The 25,592-nt window shown below is 42.5% G+C and overlaps 1 protein-coding gene across 1 annotated transcript in view; it reads right to left on the bottom strand.

The window, feature by feature from the left end:
* The window catches only part of ptk7b (protein tyrosine kinase 7b), a 164,099-nt gene that overhangs the window by 25,133 nt on the left and 113,374 nt on the right, over nt 1–25,592 (bottom strand). Inside the window, exons 13-15 of the mRNA XM_072548904.1 lie at nt 15,263–15,418; nt 10,240–10,472; nt 2,839–2,919 (exon numbers count right to left, since the gene is read on the bottom strand). Coding sequence (XP_072405005.1) covers nt 2,839–2,919; nt 10,240–10,472; nt 15,263–15,418 — 470 coding nt within the window. The remainder of the gene's footprint in view (nt 1–2,838; nt 2,920–10,239; nt 10,473–15,262; nt 15,419–25,592) is intronic.

Here is a 25,592-nt window from a genome sequence, read left to right on the forward strand (position 1 = left end):
TTTGGAAAGGCAAGGATTGATTAGGAATAGTCAACATGGCTTTGTGCGTGGGAAATCATGTCTCACAAACTTGATTGAGTTTTTTGATGAAGTAACAAAAAAGAATTGATAAGGGCAGAGCAGTAGATGTGATCTATATGGACTCAAGTAAGGCGTTCAACAAGGTTCCCCATGGGAGACCGATTAGCAAGGTTAGATCTCATGGAATACAGAGAGAACTAGCCATTTGGATACAGAACTGGCTCAAAGGTAGAAGACAGAGGGTGGTAGTGGAGGGTTGTTTTTCAGGCTGGAGGCCTGTGACCAGTGGAGTGCCACAAGGATCAGTGCTGGGCCCTCTACCTTTTGTCAATTACATAAATGATTTGGATGCTGGCATAAGAGGTACAATTAGTAAGTTTGCAGATGACACCTAAATTGGAGGTGTAGTAGACAGCGAAGAGGGTTACCTCAGATTACAACAGGATCTTGATCAGTGGGCCAATGGGCTGAGAAGTGGCAGATGGAGTTTAATTCAGATAAATGCGAGGTGCTGCATTTTAGGAAAGCAAATCTTAGCAGGACTTATACACTTAATGGTAAGATCCTAGGGAGTGTTGCTGAACCTGAGTGCAGGTTCATAGCTCCTTGAAAGTGGAGTCGCAGGTAGATAGGATTGTGAAGGCTGCATTTGGTATGCTTTCCTTTATTGGTCAGAGTATTTAGTACAGGAGTTGGGAGGTCATCTTGCGGCTGTACAGGACATTGGTTAAGCCACTGTTGGAATTTGAGTGCAATTCTGGTCTCCTTCCTATCGGAAAGATGTTGTGAAACTTGAAAAGGTTCAGAAAAGATTTACAAGGATGTTGCCAGGGTTGGAGGATCTGAGCTACAGGGAGAGGCTGAACAGGCTGGAACTGTTTTTCCTGGAGCATCGGAGGCTGAGGGGTGACTTTATAGAGGTTAACAAAATTATGAGGGGCATGGATAGGGTAAATAAGCAAAGTCTTTTCCCTGGGAATGGTGAGTCCAGAACTAGAGGGCATAGGTTTAGGGTGAGAGGGGAACGATATAAAAGAGACCTAAGGGGCAACGTTTTCATGCAGAGGGTGGTACGTGTATGGAATGAGCTGCCAGAGGATGTGGTGGAGGCTGGTACAAATGCAACATTTACGAGGCATTTGGATAGGTATATGAATAGGAAGGGTTTGGAGAGATATGGGCCGGGTGCTGGCAGGTGGGACTAGATTGGGTTGGGATATCTGGTCAGCATGGATGGGTTGGACCGAAGGGTCTGTTTCCATGTGTTCATCTCTATGACTCTATGACTCTATGACTTAGCAAGCACACAGAGTGCTGCAAAATTCACAATGTAGCATTTGGTCCAGCAGCTAGCGGTACCTGGGTTGCTATGAGATAAAAACAACTTCAAATCCGGCCAGTTTGAATTATGCCTCAAGATACTAAACTCCAATCAAGTTTGAATTTAGTATTTTGATAATATTAAAACCAATGAAATGATCCAATGCTTTGGGGTATAAAACCAAAAACAAAAATTGAACAGTTGGACGAGAACTGCCAAGCCATTAACATATGCAGACTCTTTGCAGAATAGCTCTCTTAAAGGTAGCTTTATCTATCAATGACTTATAAAACAGAAACCTTAAGAAGAAGAAAAGATGACACAAGAAGATACAAAGAAACGAATCGACAGCTGTTGGTTTTGAAATTTGAATATTTTGGTAAATTTTAATCGAGGGTTTTATTGGACCAATATTATAGAAGGGAAAGTATAAGATAGGTTAGAGAAAGGAGTTGTAAATAGTTGTTAGCTTTTATTAAAGTCTAACAGAGAATAAAGTTGTTAATTTTTACTTTAAATAGTGACTTTTGGGATAGTTCTTGGCCTCTTGAATTTTCACAGATTAGAGCGCGGAGTGAATCTTTTCTGGGTTGCTGGTTTAAATCAGCAGAGGGGTTTTCCCTGTGTCGTAACACTCTAAACTCCTTAAATTCCACAACTCTCAGAAATCTGTGCTCCTCTATTTTATTTTAACCTCAGTCAATTCGATTTAAACTGCTCCATCATTGCTCCTTCAGCTATGCCTTCAACTATATATGCATCAAGCTCTTCTACCTTAATTTTCCCGATTGAAATCTCCTTAAAATCTGATCTTGTGTGTAGCAATGTCATACTTCATTTTATAATGTTCCTGTGAAGTGCTTTGTTACAGAATAAAGGATCTTGCATTCAATTCTAAGATCTGTGTTGAGGCAATCAGTTTAAGTGATCTGGGCAGGGGAATCAACCCAGATTCCGACTTCCGATTGCTGTCCTCCAACATGCTGGAAGAGCAACTGTCGGGTGGTATCAAGTGAACATGGAATTGAACTTAGCAGTAGCCATTTCCATAATCAACCGGTGACTTAAACCCACAATCTTGGATGTTGTGTAAAAAATATGTAACTGGGCAAGGCCCCAGAGGGCTGAAGGGAACTATATATCATCAAATGTCAAGGAGAAAGGGAGGAAAAAAACATTGAGCTCAACAATCACTTGTTGATTATCCATCAATGCACCTCCACATTCTGAAGAACTTATGACAGGATTTCAATGTGTACAAGAAGTGACGTTATCATTTTCTTTCAAATTTTGTAAGATCACAGTATAGCACAGACGTATTGGAGCCTCTACAGCACTTATCCACATGGCTTAAGTCTTGTTTGTTTATGCATATGTTGTGATCATATATGGAAATCTAGCTGTCTTCAAATGGCTCCATTCCCAAAACAAGAAACCAATTTTTCAAACGACACTTTAAATGATTTAAAAATATCAAATAATTCTTAGTTAATTACCTTCTGTTTTGTATTTAATGATTGAGATTTAATCTTTTCTTCTTTGCCTTTTGCAATACGCAGGAACTGTTTCAGATCGCCCTGAAAAACAAATTGTAAAATTGAAATGTTCAGCACTGCTAGAGTAAGGATCATCAGGACACCATCACCAAACATCAAAACAGAAGAGCATGAAATACCCTTACAAGTATAATAAATCCCACCCTTACTTCAGATTTACCTCACATTTGAATTTAGACACTATAATTGCAACAGTATTAGCTTAAGTTACTTTGGGCATACAAAACAACCAGTTACTTCTGTGGTTAAATGGTTAGTGTTGTTCATACTAATTATAACAGTTCAGAGCATGAGAGAAGTTGAGGGGCAAGAGGTAGAGGGGTGAGACTCTGGGGAGGCAAGGGGCATGAGGGGTGTGGAGAGGGGCAAAGGGGTAAAGAGCTAAAATGAGTGAGACAGGCCCAGAAGGGTAGGAATCATGGGCAAAAGGAGAATAGAGGGAGATACAGGTGGGGAGGGGATGTGCCGGAGGTGGAGATAGGAGACAGAGAAAGAGAAGGGAAAACAGGAGAGCATTTGAGGAGGGGGGAGCGATGGGATTTGTGAAAAGAGTGGAGACCATAAAACATAGGAACAGAAATTTGGTTGATCGCGTCCATTCTGAATTTCAATGACATCATGGATAACCAAACAATCCTGAACTCCAATTTCTTTCTTTTGCTTCATAGCCCTTGATTACTTTACTGATTAAAAATCTGTCCTTTTTAGTCTTAAATGCTTAAAGACCCAGCCTTAACAGCTCTCTGTGGTAAAGAATTCCACAGATTCACCACCCTCAAAAAATATTCTCCCCATCTCAGTCTAAAATTAGTGACTCCCTTCTCTGACATTATGCCCTCTGGTTCTAGACTCTCCCACAAGGGAAACAACCACTCTGTAGTCCCCAAGAATTTTAAATATTTCAATAACGGTTCCTCTCGTTTCCTAAACTCCAACTACAAAGCCAACCTACTCAATCCCTCATAAGAAATAGCATCCATGCCTGGTATCAGGCTAGTGAACCTTCTCTCGACAGCTTCCAAATGCCAGTATATCGTTCACGGACTCATACAGTAAGGAAACCAACCCTTTGGTCCAACTCTTCAATGCTGACCAGATTGCCCAAACTAAACTCGCACCATTTGTCTGCATTTGGCTCATATCCCTCTAAACCTTTCCTATTCATGCACCTATCCAATTGTCTTTTAAAGGTTGTAGTTGTACCTACCTCCAACACTTCCTCTGGTAGTTCGTTACACATACACACCATCCTGCGTGTGAAAAACTTGCCCCTCAGGTCCCTTTTAGATCTTTTCCCCCTCACCTTAAACTTATGCCTTATCCCAGGGGGAAAAGACTTTAACTATTCACTTTACCTATGCCTCTCATAATTTTATAAACCTCAAAAGGTTACTCCAGGGAAAAAAGGTCCCAGCTTCCCCTTTAACTCAAACCCTCCAGTCTTGGTCACATTCTTGTAAAATCTTTTCTGAACCCTTTTCAGTTTAATAACATCCTTCCAGTAAGGGGATCAAAACTGTTCACAGTATTCTAGATGTCATCTGATTAGTGTCTTGTATTGTTTTATCAAAATGTCATTATTATTATACTCCATTCCTTTGAAATAAATGCTAACGGATCATTTGCCTTCCATAATATCCCTTGAACTTGGATGCTAGCTTTTTTTGATTCATGGATGAGGCCTCCCAAATTCCTCTTCTGTTGCATTCTACAGTCTTTGCCCATTTAAAAAAATATTCAGTCCTTCTATTCTTGTGCCAAAGTGCATAACCTGACATTTTCCCACATTGCATTTCATCTGCCAGGTTTTTGTCCACTCACAACTTATTTATATCCTTCTGTTAACGCTTTGTTTCATTCTCTCCTTGCCTTCCCACTTTTTTTTTTAACATTTGCAAATTTGGTTATGGTAGGACATTCGCTTCAGCCATCCAAGTCATCAAAAAGTATTAAGTTGTTGGGGCCCCAACACAAGCTCTATGGCACTCCACCAGTTACCATGCTGATGATGCTTCTTTTGCCTCAACTCTGTTTTCTAATAGTTAGCCAAACCTCTATCCATATTAACGTAATTACCCCAATGCAATGAGTCCTTAATCAGTAATCTTATGTGCAGTGCCTTATCAAATGATACTGGAAATCCAAATACATACTGGTTCCCTTTATCTATTCTGCTTTTTACCTCCTCAAAGACCTGCAATAAATTTGTCAGGCAAGATTTCCCCTTCAGGAAGTCATGCTGACACTACAATTCTAAGATGTGCATTTCCAAATGGCTTGTGATCAAATCCTTTATAGTAAAGTCAAAACTTTCTTAACAATAAATGTGAAGCTTGTTTTTTTTTGTCTCCTTCACTTTTTGAATCATGGCATTAAATTGGGAGTTTTCTAATCCTCTAAAATGTTTCCAGAATCTAAGGATTCCTGGAAGATCACGACTAGAGTATCTACCTTCTCTTTACTACTTCATTTAAAATATTACGATATAACCCATTGAAATGTCGATTCTCCTGCCCCTCAGAGGTTGCCTGACCTGCTGTGCTTTTCCAGCACCACACTCTCGACTATAACCCATCAGATTCAACCCTTGAGCCCCATTAATGTCACTAGCACTTTTCCTCTGTTGATAGTGCTTTATTGCCGCTTCTCCCTTTAGCCATTATATTATTTAGTGTGTTTGGAATGCTGTTAGCATCTCCGATTGTGAAGACTGATGCAAAGTACCACATTTGTTCAACTCCTCTGTTATCCTGGCTCTCCCCATCATTTCCCCAGCTTCTGTCTCTAGGAGCACAATGTTCACTGCTGCCTCCCATTTCTTTTTTACATATCTGAAGAAGTGCATACTGCCCATTTTGATGTTTCTTGCTAGTCTACCTTCATAGTTTATTTTCTCCCTCTATTGTTTTTGTGATCATAAAATCCCTACTGTGCAGAGATAGGCCATTTCGCCTAGCGAGTCTGCACCAACCCTTTGAACAGCATCCCACCCAGACCCAGGTGCTGTAAGGTAGCAATACCAACTATTGTACCACACCTTTTGGGTGCCATCTTTTGTTGGTTTCTACAAGCTTCACAATCCTCTGATTTACCACTAATCTTTACCATGTTTTATGCTTGTTCCTTCAATTTGAAACTTCCCTAGATTTTGCTGGTTAACCAAGCTTGGCTTATCCCCTTCCGAGATCTGTCCTTCCTCAATGGGATCTCTCTGAGTCCTGAGCTCAATGTTAGGTTGGCCATTGTTCACCATTGGTAAGGACTTGAAATGAAAACTCTTCTCTTCACAGGTGTTGACAGACCTGTTGAATTTCTCCAGAAATTTCTGTTTTTGTGTTTTCATTCTACATTGTGATTTCAGCAAATTTAGTTACCATGCATTTGATTCTTTCATCCAAGAAATTGAGATAAATTGTAAATAACAGACCCCAAACTGATGCCTGTAATACTCAATTAATCACATCTTGCCAACTGTAAATGACTCAATTATGCCTACTCGGTGCTTTCTATAGATTCCTGAAGAAAGGTTTATGCCCGAAACGTCGATTCTCCTGTTCCTTGGATGCTGCCTGACCTGCTGCGCTTTTCCAGCAACACATTTTCAGCTTTCTATTGAATAACCAATCATCTTATTCAGAGTAACCTGTTAAAATTCCACCCTCTCCTCCCACACTGAATTCTTTAAAGATAGTAACCTTTCATATGGTATTCTGTCAAATGCCCTTTGAAAGTCCAAGTCCAGCACATCTACAGGTTCTCCTTTGTCCATGTTGTCTGTTGTCCTTAAAGTACAGGATGAACGCCAGATTCGCGAAGTCGGTTTCTACAGTTTCACATACCCTTGGTTTACCACGGCCCAAACATATTACAGGGACAGAACCAGGGACAGGGGGCTGCCGGGAATGTAAATTTCCCATTTTAATGGATAGGTTTGCACCTATCTGCAGTTTTAGGCTTCTGCGGTAGGTCTTGGAATATATCCCCCGTAGGTACGGGGGGGGACTACTGTAATCCAATACATTAGTCAAATATAATTTCCCTTCCATAAAACATGCTGACTCTGCCTGATTCCAAGTCTTCTTAGTGCTCCATTATGACCTCATAAACAGATTACAGTTTCCTATGGCAAATGTTAAGCTTACTCATCTGCAGTATCCTGTTTTCTAACTTGCTCCTTTGTTGATTAAAGTAGTCACATTCACTATCTTCCAATCTGATGGAATCTTTCCAAAATCTAGGAAATTCAAACTAATGCATCAATCTACAAACTCAGGTGTTAAAAATGTATTTTTATTTATAGAATTTGTGAAACTGGAAAATGGAACCCTTTTAACTTTTTTGAGTTAGAACCTCTACCAAGTGATTTCTTAAAAATAAAGTTGTGGTCAAAATCATTTTTTTAATCTATTGTATAAGGGGAAAAAAAAGTAATTTGTGTGAATGAGTCCAATAAAAGCTTTCAAGAAATTTTCTGGCCCTTAAATGCTAGGCAAACAGATTGGGAAAACCTTAAGAACAGGTTTGTTTGTTTTGTAGCAACAAGCACTGGACTGAGGTCACTTTGCATTTTCATTATCTTGAATATAAGTTGTTGAAGAAATTTGCAGCACAATGTAGCCCTCCCTCAGACATGAAAGTCAAACTTAAAAACAAAACCAGCTAAAGCTACTCTGTGAAGTAGTTTGAAAACCCAATACAAGTTCCAAATATCAACGCTCCTGTTTCCCATCTGAATTTGAAATCTGGTCTGAAGACCTTCCATCATTCTGCGACTGCTAGAAAGTTGATTTCATCAACAAACAATCAAGGGAAATGTGAGAAGTCAACCTGTTTTATCTTTTGAATTTGTACCCTTGACCATTAGGAATACTGTTTCATTTTTTTTCAAACCTATGAGAAATCTGATGAATTGTGTTCACTTGATGCATGAATGTGCACGTTTGGGATTAACAGAGTATAATTTAATTCTGAAGAGCAGTTTAGTTGGTTGCCAGTTTTGTCACTTGTTTAAAGAATAAGTCGCGCTTCTAATAAATTAGTTATTTGCTTGTCCAATAAAGACAACTGGTGAGCATTTCTATTACTCTGAACAATATTACAAAAGACAGTCAAATTTACCATTTTATTGAGTCAATAAAATAGGAATAGTTTTGGTATGCTTCAGAGTCCTTGGACTCTACTGCCATGATATTGCTCCTGTTAGAGCTGTAATAACAGCCACTTCTTTCAAAACTTTTGGGTGAAGTCCATTACCCCCATTAGTTTCATGGTACTTTTTAATCTAGTGATAGTGATTGTTTTAAACTATTCCCTCAGTTTGGCCCCTTGACTATCTACCTTTCTTGGATTTCCATTACATTTCACCACAGAAATTAGAGATGGGAAACAAATGCTGGCCCTGCCAGCCACATCCACATCTTGTGAAAGATTTTTTTAAAAATAGAGCCTTCAAGACCACAATTTCCCCTCAGACGTGGTTGACGATGCTCTCCCCCACATCTCCTCCACTTCCCGTTCCTCCGCCCTTGAACCCCGCCTCTCCAATCGCCACCAGGACAGAACCCCACTGGTCCTCACTCACCACCCCACCAACCTCCAGGTGCATTGTATCATCCTTCATCATTTCCGCCACCTCCAAACAGATCCCACCACCAAGGATATGTTTCCCACCCCTCCCCTATCAGCATTCCGGAAAGACCACTCCCTCCACGACTCCCTCGTCAGGTCCACACCCCCCACCAACCCAACCTCCACTCCCGGCACCTTCCCCTGCAACCGCAAGAAATGCAAAACTTGCTCCCACACCTCCCCCCTCACTTCCCTCCCAAGGCCCCAAGGGATCCTTCCATATCCGTCACAAATTCACCAGCACCTCTACACACATCATTTACTGCATCCGCTGCACCCGATGTGGCCTCCTCTACATTGAGGAGACAGGCTGCCTACTTGCGGAACGTTTCAGAGAACACCTCTGGGACACCCGCACCAACCAACCCAACCACCCCGTGGCTGAGCACTTTAACTCCCCCTCCCACTCCGCCAAGGACATGCAGGTCCTTGGCCTCCTCCATCGCCAGACCATGGCGACACAACACCTGGAGGAAGAGCGCCTCATCTTCCGCCTAGGAACCCTCCAACCACAAGGGATGAATGCAGATTTCTCCAGCTTTCTCATTTCCCCTCCCCCCCACCTTAACTCAGTCCCAACCCTCGGACTCAGCACCGCCTTCTTGACCTGCAATCTTCTTCCCGACCTCTCCGCCCCCGCCCCACCCCCTCTCCGGCCTATCACCCTCACTGTAACCTCCTTTCACCTATCGTATTCCCAATGCCTCTCCCCCAAGTCCCTCCTCCCTACCCTTTATCCTAGCCTGCTTGGCACACCCTCCTCATTCCTGAAGAAGGGCTTATGCCCGAAACGTCAATTCTCCTGCTCCTTGGATGCTGCCTGACCTACTGCATTTTTCCAGCAACACATTTTTCAGCTTACAGAATTAAACTCAATTTTCTTCCTTTATGCTCGGTACAACTCAACCAGTGGTGAATTTTCTACCATGAATCACAATGATTCCAATTTAGTTAGCACTCCTTGTTGCCACACTCAGTCACAATTGTCTTATGTTAACAGAGTATTAATTCACCGATGTGATTTTTCCTGCATTTCATGGACAGGACATAGCTAGGAAATTTTCAAATTTACAGGTGGTACGTTGTGAGGGCTGATAGCCATTTTTTGTGTCCAACAACCTCAATCGTTTCAAAGTCATGTACAGTGAATCAAATTGGCTGAAGACTGAATACTATGATGCCGAGGATCTCAGTAGAAGTACAAGGTGGATTACCCACATACTACTTCTGGCTAAGGTGCAAATGTTTTAATCCTAGTCTTTTACACTACTCGGCTGGGTGTCCCCATCATTAGAGATGGGAATGCTTGTGCAATCTCCTCCTCCAGACAGCACTTTCTCAATATGACATATAAACCTCACTCAAGTCAATTAAGTGGACGTCAAACCCATAACCTTCTGAAGTTACGAGTTGTCATTGAGACAAGCTTGTCACCAAGACTGAACAAATGTGTAGTATCAGTTGAGATGGATTAGCAAGCATTCATGATTTACCAACTATTCCATCAAACTTGGCTCAACAACTTCTTCAGAATTAATGCAATGGTATATTTACAATAATAGATAATAAGCTTTTTGGTTCTCAATTAGAAGTTGAATTTTCAATTACAAACGTGCACAGAAATTGTGTTGGATTATTTTTCAACACACACCAGTAACATCTTCCAAACCAAATGAGCAAGGTAATGGAGAATCTGCCCTTTGAGCTTCTTACCAGATCGACATATTCAGTGATCATGTAGTGTGGCTCCATTTCACGGCACAGTCCCAGCAGTTTCACGACATTGTTGTGGTTCATCTTGCTAAACATCTCAAATTCTCGACGGAATTCTAGCTGTAGTTGTTCATCCCGCGTAGTCAGACTTTTCACTAGAACCACTGTCTCTACCTCATTTTTATCAATCCCTTTGGCTTTGGCCAAGAAGACCTCACCGTACTCTCCCTTTCCTGCATTTACAAACACAACAGCAAAGACTGAATAATGTGATAAATTTACAACATGCAGAACCATATGTCAACAAGGAATTTTTTTTGATAATCTATGTTTTGGAGAAAGCAAAATTCCACACTTTGCAGACAAACAGTTGAAATTAGACACACATTAAAGAGAGATCTTTTTATTATTTGTTTATCACTGGCATCACTGGCAAAGCCAGCACTTGCTAACCATCCTTCATTGCTCTCAAGAAGTTGATAGTGAGCTGCTTTCTTGAAACACTGCGGTTCGTTGGAATGTAAATACACCCAAAGTGCTGTGAGAAAGGGAGCTCCAGGATTTTCACCAATAGACAGTGAAGGAACGCAACATATTTTCAAGTCAAGACTGCATGCAGTTTGGAGGGGCCAGGCATCTACTACCCTTGTCCTTCTAGATGGTAGGTGTCACAAGTTTGAAAGGTGCTAATGAGACTGAGTGAGTTATTACATTGCATCTGTGGATGGTTCACACTACTGTTATTGTATGTCAATGGTGAAGGGAGCAAGTGTTTAAGGTGGTGGATATGGTGCCAAAAAAACTGCTGTTTTGTCATGGATGGTGCTGAGCTTCTAGTGTTAAGTCATGTTATCCAGGAAAGTGGAGAGTATTTCATCAAACTCCTGAATTGTGCCCTGTAGATGTTGAGAGAAAGTGAGGACTGCAGATGCTGGTGATCAAAGTCAAAAGTGTGGCACTGGAAAAGCACAGCTGGCCAGGCAGCATCTGAGGAACAGCAAAGTTGATGTTTCAAGCACAAATGTCAACTCTCCTGCTCCTCGGATGCTGCCTGACATGTTGTGCTTTTCCAGTACCACACCTTTGTAGATGTTGAGCAGGCAGCGGAGAATAGGAAGTTAGTTAATCATTGCAGAATTCCTAGCCTCTGGACTGTACTTAAGAGTAATACAACACGGAAACAGACCTTTCAATCTAACTCATCCATGCTGACCAGATATTCTAACCTCATCTAGTCCCATTTGCCAGCACTTGGCCCATATCCCTCTAAACCCTTCCTATTCGGCTGCCTTTTAAATGTTGAGATTTGTACTAGCCTCCACCACTTCCTCTGGCACTCAATTCATACATACACCACTCTTTGCTTGAAAAAGCGTCCCCTTAGGTCCCGGTTAAATCTTTCCCCTCTCACCCTAAACCTATGCCCTCTAGTTCTGGACTCCGCTATCCAAAAGAAAATACCTTGTCTATTTATCCTATCCATGTCCCTCATGATTTTACAAACCTCTATAAGGTCACCGCTCAGTCTCCGATGCTTCAGGGAAAACAGCCCCAACCTATTCAGCCTCTCCCTGTAGCTGGGGCTTAGCAGTTCTCCTCTCAACTGTTCAATTTTCCACGGTCTTATACCCCCAAAGCATCAGATTCTGTCATTGTTAATACAGAGGAACCTCGATTGTCCGAATATAAATTATCCAAATTTTGGATTATCCGAAGAAGATCTCAAGGTCCCAATAAAAACATTACATCAAAGCGGTGTTTCCAACACTGATGCGTCTTTTGTTTACATTGATTAAAAATGAACTTGGCTTACTGAAAAGTTGCCGAGAACAGTCCTGGAAATCGATGGGAGCCCAGGCACCGTCTCCAAATGATTGATTGCCTACCCCCTCTCCCTACATTTTCCCTGGAGTTCTTCACAGGGGTGTACCTTAAACCCCCCTTCCCCAGATAATCTCTCCAACATTGTACAGTGTAAAGGTGGAACTTGTCAAAATGTTGCAGTGAAAGGTTGTGTGTGTGGCTGCATATATATATGTTTATGGGTGTGTGTATGAGAGAGTGCGCTATTTGAGAGTCACGTCCCCCTCCCCCCCACCAAAGGCAGCAGCAGTCTTGCGGTTGGTGTCCAGTCTGGCTGCCCCGGAAGGGTGGACGGTTGGGGGGGTGGGGAGGTTGCGGAAGGTAGGCAGGGGCACGCACGCAGCGTGCTGCTGTCTAGTCTCCTGAACAGGGAGCGGATTTAGCAAGTGCTGTCTGTGTCAATCCCATTGAACTGATTGGGGGCGTGAGGAAAGGTTTCAGCAATGCTGCAGGTCCCTTACACACAAGTGTGTGTCTGCTCAGAAACAAACCCTGAGACAGAGAGAGGGAAAGACAGGCAGAGCGAGGAAAAAGGAAACTTCAGAGCCCAGGAGGAGAGGCATTGGATCAGTTATCTGAATAATCAATTATCCGAACGAAATACTGCCCGCCCATCTCATTCAGAAAATCGAGATTCCTCTGTAAACTAAATTCAAACTGGATTGGAGTTTGGCATTTTTCAAGGTATAATTTAAACTGATTGGCTGAATTCAAATTTGTTTTTGTCTCCAGGCAATGAGCTAATCAAGTGTATGACCAAGTGTCATTTTGTTAACTTAATGAGAACACTTGGTGCTGTGTTTGGTAGTTCTGCTGCTTTTTACTCTCTTAAAGTACACCCACATCTTCATAACAGTGCCAATCATGGGTTACATGTTGATTTTAGTTTTGCTAGGGCTTCTTGATGCCACATTCTGTCAAATACAGCCTTGATGTCAAAGGCAAGGAGAAAGTAAAGACTGCAGATGCTGGGGATCAGAGTAGAAAAGTGTGGTGCTGGAAAAGCACAGCCAGTCAGGCAGCATCCGAGGAGCAGATGAATCGACATTTTGAGCATAAGCCCTTCATCAGGTAATCCTCAGAATTTTGATTGCGGGGATTCAGGAATGTTTGTGTCATGAATTTCAAAGCAAAGTAATAAGATTGGCTTTTTTGTTTTAAAAGAGGTGGTCACTGCCTGACACTTATGCATTCTGGGACAGCAATAGTTGAGTCCAACAACTACAACCATCTTCCTTTGCGCTATATATAATTCCAACCACTAGAAAGCTTTCCTCTGATGCTGGATTGCCTCCATGTCATACTTGGTCAAATATAAAAACAAAAATTGCTGGAAAATTTCAGCAGATCTAGCAGCATCTGTGGAGAGATATCAGAGTTAACATTTCAGGTCCAGTGACATATCTTGATCACAGAACACACATTTGGTCAAATGCTGCCTTGACGTGAAGTGTAATCACTTAGCTCAATTTTTTGTCCATGTTTGGAACAAGGCGATAATGAGGTCACGACCAGAGTGACCTTGGTGAAACCTAAGCTGTGCGTAAGCAGGTTACTGCTGAGCAAGTACCACTTCTTCAGACCGTCGACTCCTTGCATTACCATGCTGATAGTCGAGAGTGATATAACAGTCACTGGCCTTGCTGAATTTGTCACACTATTTTTGTACAGGATACCTGTTGGTTATTTTCCAGATTGACAGGTAAATGTTAGTATTGTATCAGTACTGAAACAACTTAGCCAGGGCATTCAGATAGCCTGGAATACAAATGTTCAGTACTTGTTTGAGTGCATAGCTTTACATTATTCTGTGTCTTTTGTTGCTTTTTGACATCACATGGATGGCACTGAATTGTCTGAAGACTGGCATGCTATGCTTGGGCCCTCAGATGGTGGCCTCAATGGATCATAGACACTTTTGACTGAAGATGGTTCAAATGCTTCAGCCTTTTTGCTCTGATGTACTGAGTTGCATTGCCATTAAGGAGGTGGTTATTAATGGAGCCTCCTCCTGTTTGCTGTTTATTGTTCACCACTTATGACTGAATGTGGCAGGACAGGAGAGTTTAGATCTGATCAGTTGATTGTGGGATTGCTTGGTCCTGTTTATTATATACTATTTCTGCTGTTTGGCATGCCAGTGGCCCTGTGTTGTAGCTCCATTAGGTTGACACCAGAGTTTAAGGTATGCCTGATGTTGCTACTGTCATGCCCACCTAAACTCTTTACTACATCAGATTTAGTTCCCTTGGCTTCATGGTAATAGCAGTGGGTTATGCCAGACCATGAAGATACAGATTGTGGTTAGATACAATACTCATTTTTTTTTGGTGCACAAATCTCCAAAACCAGAAGTCAAATCATTAGCATGCCAAGTGACATGCGTTGAACCTCAGAGCAAGACAGAATGTTGGTTATCTACAATCCTGTTACTGTTCGTGACCAAAATTGCCTCACAGATGACTAACTCTGAATTGATAGATCTGTTCAAAATCTGGCCAATCTGGTATGGTTTTAGAGCCATGCAACTTTGGAGTTTAAAAGGATGAGAGGTGACCTTATTGAAACATACAAGATTCTTAGTGTGATAGTGTAGATGCGGAAAGGCTGTTTCCCCTTGTGGGACAGGCTAGAAGCAGATGGCATAATCTCAGAGCAATGGGCTGCCCACTTAAGACAGAGATGTGGAGGAGTTTCTTCTGAGGGTCATGAATATAGAATTCTTGATTGCAAAGGGGTGTTGATGCTGGATCATTGATTGGATCGCACTGAGCAGATTCGATGGGCTGGATGGCCAACGTTTTCGTACTTCACCTTAGTCTTTGGTCTTAACTCAGTGGAGCAGTGTAAAGAAAGACATTGTCTCCACAAGTACTGCATATCGGTCACGGGCACAAAAGGAAAATTAGTAGGGGGAAAACAAGATCAAGTAGGTTTTTCTTTCTTGTTGGTTAACTCACCACGTGCTGCTAAGCCACGTTCATAGCTATATTCTTTAGATCACAAGTAACTCAGTGGTCGAGGTGCTACTCAGCTACTCTTAGTAAAAAAGTTCCCCATCGAGAGTACATTCTTGCTATCCTCAATGTTTTACCGTGATGGTATCCAAAATGGAGAACTGATTAATTAGTTGAGGACAAGTCATGTCTTCACAACTTACCCAAGGTTGTGATTGCCTTCAGATTTGAACGAGGGTAGTGTAGTTTATCATGCATGCTGTGGCGCTTGTTAGACATGACAGTCATGCTCATGTTGTTAATGGATGCCTCTTCCTGAATCTCAGCTGTTAGCTGACCATTTTGCTGCAAAGTTCCACCTACATGTTGGAAAAGAAAAACAAGCTGTCAAAGCATGTATTTAAGCCAGGCACTTGTACCACAGTAATCCTTTATACGCAGAGAAATTCATACACAAAAGGACTAACCTTTTACATACCTCAGTGCTTTCCACTCACTAGAGTACAAGTAGTCACTGTTATACTATCAGAAATGCAGCAATTAACTTGACTCATGCTTCGATAAACATTTTAAAAAATAAGTCAAAATATTAAAGATTCTGATTAAGGGATAACTATTGACTAGGCTGCCAGAGAAAGAGGACTTTGAAAGAAAAAGGCATGAGATCATTCTCATTTACCTGGGTGGGGGGGGGACACTTGTTTTAACATCTCATCTGAAAACCAGTACCTCAAACAATGTAGGACCTGCTTGGTATTACACTGCAGAGTCAGTCTGATTTTGTTTACAAATCATGAGACCACAACTTCTGATTCAGTGGCAATGGTGCATCCAACCAAACCTCAGCTGAAAATAGGTATCCAATTCTGATAGCTATTATTTACTCATTTTTAAAAAAACATTAGTTACTGCATAGTTTAACAGCACTCCATTTGTGCTTTAACTATTTGGCCCATCACATCTGAGCCTCCATGCTACAGCAGGAAGATATCTAGAACATAGAACAGTACAGTACAGGCCCTTCAGCCCTCAATGTCGTACCAACCTCTTATCCTACACTAAGATCAAATTAACCTACATGCCTTTCATTTTACTATCAACCACGTGCTGATCCAAGAGTCGCTTAATAGTCCCTAATGTATCTGACTCTACTACCATTGCTGGCAGCACATTCCACACACCCACCACAATCTGTGTAAAGAACCTCCCTCTGACATCTCCCTTGAACCTTCCTCCAATCACCATAAAAGTATTCCCCCTTGTGACATCCATTTCTGCCCTGGGAAAAAGTCTCCGACTACTCACTCTGTCTATGCCTCTCAACATTTTGTACACCTCTATCAAGTCACCTCTCATCCTTCTGCACTCCAATGAGGGAGCCTTACCTCCCTCAACCTTCCTTCATAAGACATGCCCTCTAATCCGGGCAGCATCCTAATAAACCTCCTCTACATCCTCTCTAAAGCTTCCACATCTTTCCCAAAACGAGGTGACCAGAATTGAACACAATATTCCAAGTGTGGTCGAAGCAGGGCTCTATAGAGCTGCAGCATAACCTCACGGCTCTTAAACTGAATCCCCCTGCTAATGAAAGTCAACACCCCATACGCCTTCTTAACAACCCTATCAACTTGGGTGGTAACTTTGAGGGATCCATGCACATGGACCCCAATATCCCTCTGTTCCTCCACACTGCCAAGAATCCTGCCTTTAACTCTGTATTCTGCACTCAAATTTGACCCTCCAAAATGAATCACTTCACACTTTTACAGGTTGAAGTCCATCTGCCACTTCTCAGCCTAGTTCTACATCTTGTCAACGTTCCACTGCAACCTACAACACCCTCCACACTACCCACAACTCCACTGATCTTCATGTCATCGGTGAACTTACTCTTCCAAGTCATTTCCACTTCCTCATCCAAGTCATTTACAAAAATCACAGAGCTGAGATCCCAGAACACATCCCTGCGAAACACCACTGGTCACTGAGCTCCAGGCTGAATACTTTCCATCTACTACCATCCTCTCTGTTCTATAGGCCAACCAAATCTGTATCCAGACAGCCAAATGTTGCTGTATCCCATGCCTCCTTACTTTCTGAATGAGCTTACCACGGGGAACCTTATCAAATCCCTTCCTAGAATCCATGTACACCGTATCCACTGCTCTACCTTTATCAATGTGTTTTGTCATATCCTCAAAGAATTCAATAAGGCTTGTGAGGCATGGATGGGTTGCACCTGAACTAGAGGGGCACCAATATCCTGTGCGGGGGGTTCGCTAGAGCTCTCCGGGAGAGTTTAAACTGGTTTGGCAGCAGGGCAGGAACTGGAACTACGGATCAAAAGGATGGAGTAGCTAGTGAACAGCCAGATACATCATGCAGAGAGTCTGTGAGGAGGGATTATCAATTTATAGGGCAAAGTTGCAGTCAGTGTGATGGGTTGAAGTATGTCTATTTTAATGCAAAAGTATCCATATTACAGAGGAGGAAGTGCTGGATGTCTTGAAATGCAAAAAAGTGGATAAATCCCCAGGACCTGATCAGGTGTACCCTAGAATTCTGGGGGAAGCTAGAGAAATGATTGCTGGGCCTCTTACTTAGATATTTGTATCATCAACAGTCACATGTGAGGTACCGGAAGACTAGAAGTTGGCTAATGTGGTGCCATTATTTAAGAAAGGTGGTAAAGACAAGACAGGGAACCATACACCAGTGAGCCTGACGTCAATAATGGGCAAGTTGTTGGAGGGACAGGATGTACATGCATTTGGAAAGGCAAGGACCGATTGGGGATAATCAAAATGGCTTTGTGTGTGGGAAATCATGTCTCACAAACTTGATTGAGTTTTTGGAAGAAGTAACAAAGAGGATTGATGAGGGCAGAGCAGTAGATGTGATTGATATGGACTTCAGTAAGGCGTTTGACAAGGTTCCCCATAGGAGACTGGCGAGCAAGATTAGATCTCATGAAATACAAGGAGAACTAGCCATTTGGATGTAGAACTGGCTTGAAGGTAGAAGACAGAGGGTGGTGGTGGAGGGTTGTTTTTCAGCCTGGAGGCCTGTGACCAGTGGAGTGCCACAAGGATTGGTGCTGGGTTCACCACTTTTCATCATTTATATAAATGATTTGGATATGAGCATAAGAGGTGTAGTTAGTAAGTTTGCAGATGACAACAAAATTGGAGGTGTAGTGGGCAGCAAAGAAGGGTACCTCAGATTACAACGGGATCTTGATCAGATGGGCCAATGCGCTGAGGAGTGGCAGATGGAGTTTAATTCAGGTAAATGCGAGGTGCTGCATTTTGGGAAAGCAAATCTTAGCAGGACTTATACACTTAATGGTAAGGTCCTAGGGAGTGTTGCAGAACAAAGAGAACTTGGAATGCAGTTCTGTAGTTTGTTGAGAGTAGCGTCGTAGGTAGATAGATAGATAGTGAAGGCGGCGTTTGGTACGCTTTACTTTATTGGTCAGAGTATTGAGTACAGGAGTTGGAAGGTTATATTGTGGCTGTACAGGACATTGGTTAGGCCACTGTTGGAATACTACGTGCAATTCTGGTCTCCAAAAAATGTTGTGAAACTTGAAAGGGTTCATAAAAGATCGATATGGATGTTGCCAGGGTTGGAGGATTTGAGCTACAGGGAGAGGTTGAATAGGCCAGGGCTGTTTTCCCTGAGAGTCGGAGGCTGAGGGGTGACCTTATAGAGGTTTACAAAATCAGGAGAGGCATGCATAGGATAAATAGACAAAGTCTTTTCCCTGTGGTGGGGGGAGTCCAGAACTAGACGGCATAGGTTTTGGGTAAGAAGGGAAAGATATAAAAGGGTCCTAAGGGGCAATCTTTTCACACAGAGGATGGTACATTGTGGAATAGGCTGCCAGAGGAAGTGGTGGAGCATAGTACAATTGCAATATTTTACAAGGTATCTGGATGGGTAAATGAATAGGAAGGGTTTGCAGGGATTTGGGCCAAGTGCTGGCAGATGGGACTAGATTGGGTTGGGATATCTGGTCGGCATGGACAAGTTGGACCGAAGGGTCTGTTTCCGTGCTTTACATCTCTATGACTATGACTTGAAGTATCGGGAATAAGGGTGATGAACTGGCACGGTGGCACAGTGGTTAGCGCTGCTGCCTCACAGCGCCAGAGACACGGGTTCAATTCCCGCCTCAGGCGACTAACCGTGTGGAGTTTGCACATTCTCCCGTGTCTGTGTGGGTTTCCTCTGGGTGCTCTGGTTTCCACCCACAGTCCAAAAATGTGGATGGGTGAATTAGCCATGCTAAATTGCCCGTAGTGTTAGGTGAAGGGTTAAATGTAGGGGAATGGGTCTGGGTGGGTTGTGCTTCGGCGGGTCGGTGTGGACTTGTTGGGCCGAAGGGCCTGTTTCCACACTGTAAGTAATCTAATCTAATCACAAAAAAACTTACAGCATGGAACACTGTTTGGCACTATGATGTTGTGGCCATTAGAGAGACTTGCCTATCACAGGGATAGGAATGGTTGTCAGATGTTCCAGGGTTTAGATGTTTCAAAAGGAATAGGGGTGTGTGTGTGTGTGTTTGTATATGTGCGGGGGGGGGTAAAAATGTGGGTAAGTGGCATTGCTAATCAGGGATGGTATCATAGCTGCAGAAAGGGAGGTCGTCGAGGAGGGTTTGTCGACAGAGTCAGTATGGATGCAAGTCAGAAACAGGAAAGGTGCAGTCACTTTATTGGGAGTTTTCTACAGATCCTCCAGTAGCAAGAGAGACACAGAAGAGCAGATTGGGAGGCAGATTTTGGAAAGTTGCTGAGGTAACAGAGTTGTTGTCACGGGTGACTTTAACTTCCCTAATATTGATCGGAACCTCCTTAGTTCAAATAGTTTAGATGAAGCAGTTTTTGTCAGGTGTGTTCAGGAAGGAATCCTGACTCAATATGTAGAATAGGTCGACCAGAGGGGAAGCCATGTTGGAGTTGGTGCTTGGCAATGAACCAGGCCAGATGTCAGATCTGTCGATGGGAGAATATTTCTGTGATAGTGATCACAACTCCCAGACCTTTACTATAGTCATGGAGAGGGATAGGGGCAGAAGGTATGGGAAAGTATTTAATTGGGGGTAGGGGAATTGCAATGCTAACTGGCGTGAACTGGGGTACCTAAATTGGGAACAGATATTCTCAAGGAAATGCACAACAGAAATATGGAGGTTGTTTAGGGAGCACTTGCTGATAGTGCTGGATAGGTTTGTCTCACTGAGGCATGGAAGAAATGGTAGGGTGAAGGAACCTTGGGTGACAAGGGATGTCGAAGATCTAGTCAAGAGGAAGGAGGAAGCTTACTAAAGGTTGAGGAAGCAAGGATCGGGCAGGTCTTTAGAGGGTTACAAGGTAGCCAGGAAGGAACTGAAGAATGGACTCAGGAGAGCTAGAAGGGGGCATGAAAAAGATTTAGTGGGTAGGATTAAAGAAAACCCCAAATCGTTCTACACTTAGGTGAGGAACAACAGGATGATCAGAATGAGAGGAGGGCCCATCAGGGACAGTGGAAGGAACTTGCGCCTGGAGTCGGAGAGCTCCTAAATGAATACTTTGCTTCAGTATTCACTAGTGAGTGGTACCTTAATGTTTCTGAGGACAGCGTGAAATAGGCTGATATGCTCAAACAGGTTCATGTTAAGAAGGAGGATGTGCTGAAAAGTTTGAAAAACAAAGATAGGTAAGTCCCCTGGGCCAGATGGGTTATATGCAAGGTTACTACATGAAGCGACAGATGATATTGCAGTGCCTTTGTGATGATTTTTGTGTCCTCACTGTCCACTAGAGTAGTGCCAGATGATTGGAGGGGGACAAATGTTATTCCCTTGTTCAAGAAAGGGAATAGGAATAACCCTGGGAATTACAGACCAATCTTACGTCTGTGGTGGGCAAATTATTGGAGAGAAGTCTAGAGACAGGATTTATGTTTATTTGGAAAACCATAGTTTGATTAGAGATAGTCAGCATGGCTTTGAGGGGGCAGGTCATGTCTGATAAGCCTTATTGAAATCTTTCAGGATGTGATAAAACAAATTGGTGAAGGTGGAGTAGAGGATATGGTATACCACTCTTCTGCCTGTTCATTGCATTTCTACAAATTATTGCTTCAGATAATTACTTAATTATATTTTAAAAACCATCATTCAAATAGCCACATTTTCAGGCAGTGAATTCTGCCTTCTCCCTGCCCTTGTTTTCTCCCACACATGACCATTGGTACTTGTAATTCTTCAGGACACATTGTTTGTGCTTGTGGATCCTTCTGTCACTGGAAAAAATTCATTTCTATCTATTGTGTCCAGATCCTTTTTTAAACACCTTTATCAAGCCTCCTTGAAAACATGTGAAAAACATACAAGCAAGAGCAGGAGTAAGACAGTCGGCGCCTCAAACCAATTCCACCATTTAAAAAGATCATGGCTGTTAAGATTGTAACCTCAACTTTAATTTCCTACCTACCCCCTTACTTCCCAAGAATTGTAGATTCTCAATCCTACAGCCCAGAGACAGACTCTTGGGCCCAAAGTGTTCCATGCCAGCCACAATATTCATTCACACAACCCCCATTTCCCTGCACTTGGCCCATATCCTTCTAATCCTTTCTTATCCATGAATTTGTCCAAATACCTTTTAAATGTTGTTAATGTACCCGCTTTAACCACTTACGCAGCTCATTTCACATGCCCACCACCCTCTGTGTAAAAAATGTTGCTCCTCAGGTTCCCTTTATTCTTTGACCTCTAATGTTAAACCAATGCCCTCTATTACTCGATTCACCTACCCTGGGAGAAAGACTAAGTGCATTCAATCTATCCATGCCTCTCATGCTCTAATACACTGCTATATGGTTCCACCTCAGTCTGCTACGCTCTAAAGAAATATGTCCTAGATGGTCCAACCTCTCCCTATAACTCAGACTATTGAGTCCAGGCAACATCCTTGTAAATGTCTCCTGCACTCTTTTCAGTTTAATACCATCCTTCCCATAACAAGGTGATCAAAACACAACACAATACTCCAAGTGCAGCCTCACCAATGTCCTGTATAACATAACTTCTGCAATTTCTGATAACTTTCCTCACTGTTAATGATATTTTAGCGTCATCAGCAAACTTACGAATCATGTCTTGTACATTCTCATCCAAATCAGTGATATGGATAACAAACAGTAATGGGCTCACCACTGACCCGAGGCACTCGACTAGTCACAGGCCTCCAGTCTGACAAGCATCCTTCCATTATTACCTTCTGCTTTCTACCATCAAGCTAATTTTGCATCCAATTTGCCAACTCCCTCTGGATTCCACGCAATCCAACCTTCCAGAGCAGCCTACCATGTGGAACCTTATCAACGACCTTACTGAAATCCATACTAACCATGTCTACAACCCTGCCCTAGTCAACCTTCCTGGTCACTTCATCAAAGAACTCTAACAAATTTGTGAGGCATGATCTCCCACTCACAAAGCCATGCTAACAACTACTACTCTAAATGTGTTCACCTTGCCTTAAAAATATTTATGCTACTTCTACCACCTTTTCAGGAACAGAGTTTGAAGACTCATGATCCCAAAGAAAAAAATTCTCCTCAAGTGCATCTTAAATGAACAAATTCTTATTTTTAAACTGCAACCCACAGTTCACGGGAACAGCCAGCTTCAGCTTCCCCAATCAGTTCTGATGTGCTTCAGCTATTGAACCACATGTGTAAATCTTTTCATGCACCTTCCGGTAAGACCCCACATTCTTCTGAAGGTGTGGTGCCTGGAATTGGGTTTGACATATCCCCACCAAAAGTTAGTGAGTGTGTTCTGATCAACATTCTATTTCAAAATGAACATTTATAATAGGTCACTTCTCCTTTGAATGCAGTGTTGGAAATTGGGACACCCTTAAAAACTCAGTTTTCATATTTAGTATTCTATATTTAGTAAATCCCATGTAGCAGGAGATCTCGTGTAACTGTGTTACAGTCTTGGTTAATCTTCAAAAAGACTAAACATTTATCAGGTGCTACGTTATTACGAATGCAGTGTTTTGGAAAATAGGTTTTTGTTATAAAAATAGCTGCCCAATGGTCATTAGCCAAAAAGATTCAGACAATTGATTGAAACAGCGTAAGCCATCTATACCTAGGAACAGCACATAACAAGTAGTGCTCAAGTCAGAGGGACGTCCTCACCAGGAAGTTACTTACTCCAGAAGAGAGAAGGACCAAATGAAGGGGAAGAACACCTGAGAAGGAGTTCCCTAACACTCTGGCTAGACAGCAGGATGCAGTTTTCACAACTTCAACAAGGTTACCAAACACATTCCGAAGTTTGTCCTCTGCTATTTGTGAATCATCCCATAAGTCATGAGTGTATATTAGCTTTGTTTAATTCACTAACATATCATATCCAAACTGCTGCTTCTCAGACCATCAGATATAAGAGTAGAATTAGGCCATTCAACCCATCAAGTCTGCTCTGCCATTTGATCATGGCTGATATGTTTCTTCCCATAACCCTTACCATCTTACTAATCAAGAACCACCTATCTGTCTTAAATACACTCAATGGCTTGGCCTCCACTGCCATCAATGGCAATGGGTTTCAGAGAGTCACCCCACCCTTTGGCTGAAGAAATTCCTCATCTCAGTTCTGAGGGGTCATCCCTTCAACCTGAAGCTGTCTCCCTGGGTCCTAGTTTCTCTTACTAATGGAAACATCCTCTCCACATCCACTCTATCCAGGCTTCTCAGTCTCGATTCACCACCCCCAACCCCTGAACTCCATCGTGTACAGACCAAGTTCTCAACAACTCCTCAAATGACAAGCACTTCATCCTGGGATCTTGCTTTTAAACCTCCACTGGACCGTCTCCAACGCCAGCACATCTTTCCTTAGATATGGGGCTCAAAGCTGCTCACTATATCCCAAATGTGGTCTGACCAGACCCTGAGACAGCCTCAGCAATCTCAACTCTTATATTCTAGCCCTCTTAAAATGAACATGAGATAGTTTTGGCAAATAGAATTAAGGAGAATCCAAAGGGTTTTTACAAATATATTAAGGACAAAGGGTAATTAGGGAGAGAATAGGGCCCCTCAAAGGTCAGCAAGGTGGACTTTGTGTGGAGCCACAGAAAATGGGGGAGATACTAAATGAATATTTTGCATCAGTATTTACTGTGGAAAAGGATATGGAAGATATAGACTGTAGGGAAATAGATGGTGACATCTTGCAAAATGTTCAAAGTGGATAAATCCCCAGGACCTGATCAGGTGTGCCCGAGAACTCTGTGGGAAGCTAGAGAAGTGATTGCTGGGCCTCTTGCTGAGATATTTGTATCATCGATAGTCACAGGTGAGGTGCAGGAAGACTGGAGGTTGGCAAACGTGGTGCCACTGTTTAATAAGGGCAATAAAGACAACCCAAGGAACTATAGACCAGTGAGCCTGACCTCGGTGGTGGGCAAGTTGGAGGGAATCCTGAGGGACAGGATGTACATGTATTTGGAAAGGCAAGGACTGATTAGGGATAGTCAACATGGCTTTGTGTGTGGGAAATCACGTCTCACAAACTTGATTGAGTTTTTTGAAGAAGTAACAAAGAAGATTGATGAGGGCAGAGCAATAGATGTGATCTATATGGACTCAAGTAAGGCGTTCAACAAGGTTCCCCATGGGAGACCGATTAGCAAGGTTAGATCTCATGGAATACAGAGAGAACTAGCCATTTGGATACAGAACTGGCTCAAAGGTAGAAGACAGAGGGTGGTAATGGAGGGTTGTTTTTCATACTGGAGGCCTGTGACCAGTGGAGTGCCACAAGGATCGGTGCTGAGCCCTCTACGTTTTGTCATTTACATAAATGATTTGGATGCAAGCATAAGAGGTACAGTTAGTAAGTTTGCAGATGACACCAAAATTGGAGATGTAGTGGACAGTGAAGAGGGTTACCTCAGATTACAACAGGATCTTGACCAGATAGGCCAATGGACTGAGAAGTGGCAGATGGAGTTCAATTCAGATAAATGCGAGGTGCTGCATTTTGGGAAAGCAAACCTTAGCAGGACTTATACACTTAATGGTAAGGTCCTAGGGAGTGTTACTGAACAAAGAGACCTTGGAGTGCAGGTTCATAGCTCCTTGAAAGTAGATAGGATAGTGAAGAAGGCATTTGGTATGCTTTCCTTTATTGGTCAGAGTATTGAGTACAGGAGTTGGGAGGTCATGTTACGGCTGTACAGGACATTAGTTAGGCCAGTGTTAGAATATTGCATGCAATTCTGGTCTCCTTCCTATCAGAAAGCTGGTGTGTGAAACTTGAAAGAGTTCAGAAAAGACTTACAAGGATTGTTGCCAGGGTTGGAGGATCTGAGTTACAGGGAGAGGCTGAACAGGCTGGGGCTGTTTTCCCTGGAGCGTCAGAGGCTAAGGGGTGACGTTATAGAGGTTTACAAAATTATGAGGGGCATGGATAGGATAAATAGACAAAGTCTTTTCCCTGGGGTCAGG

This window comes from Chiloscyllium punctatum, chromosome 3 (genome assembly GCF_047496795.1).
Source record: "Chiloscyllium punctatum isolate Juve2018m chromosome 3, sChiPun1.3, whole genome shotgun sequence".
In the NCBI taxonomy this organism is placed as follows: Eukaryota; Metazoa; Chordata; class Chondrichthyes; order Orectolobiformes; family Hemiscylliidae; genus Chiloscyllium; species Chiloscyllium punctatum.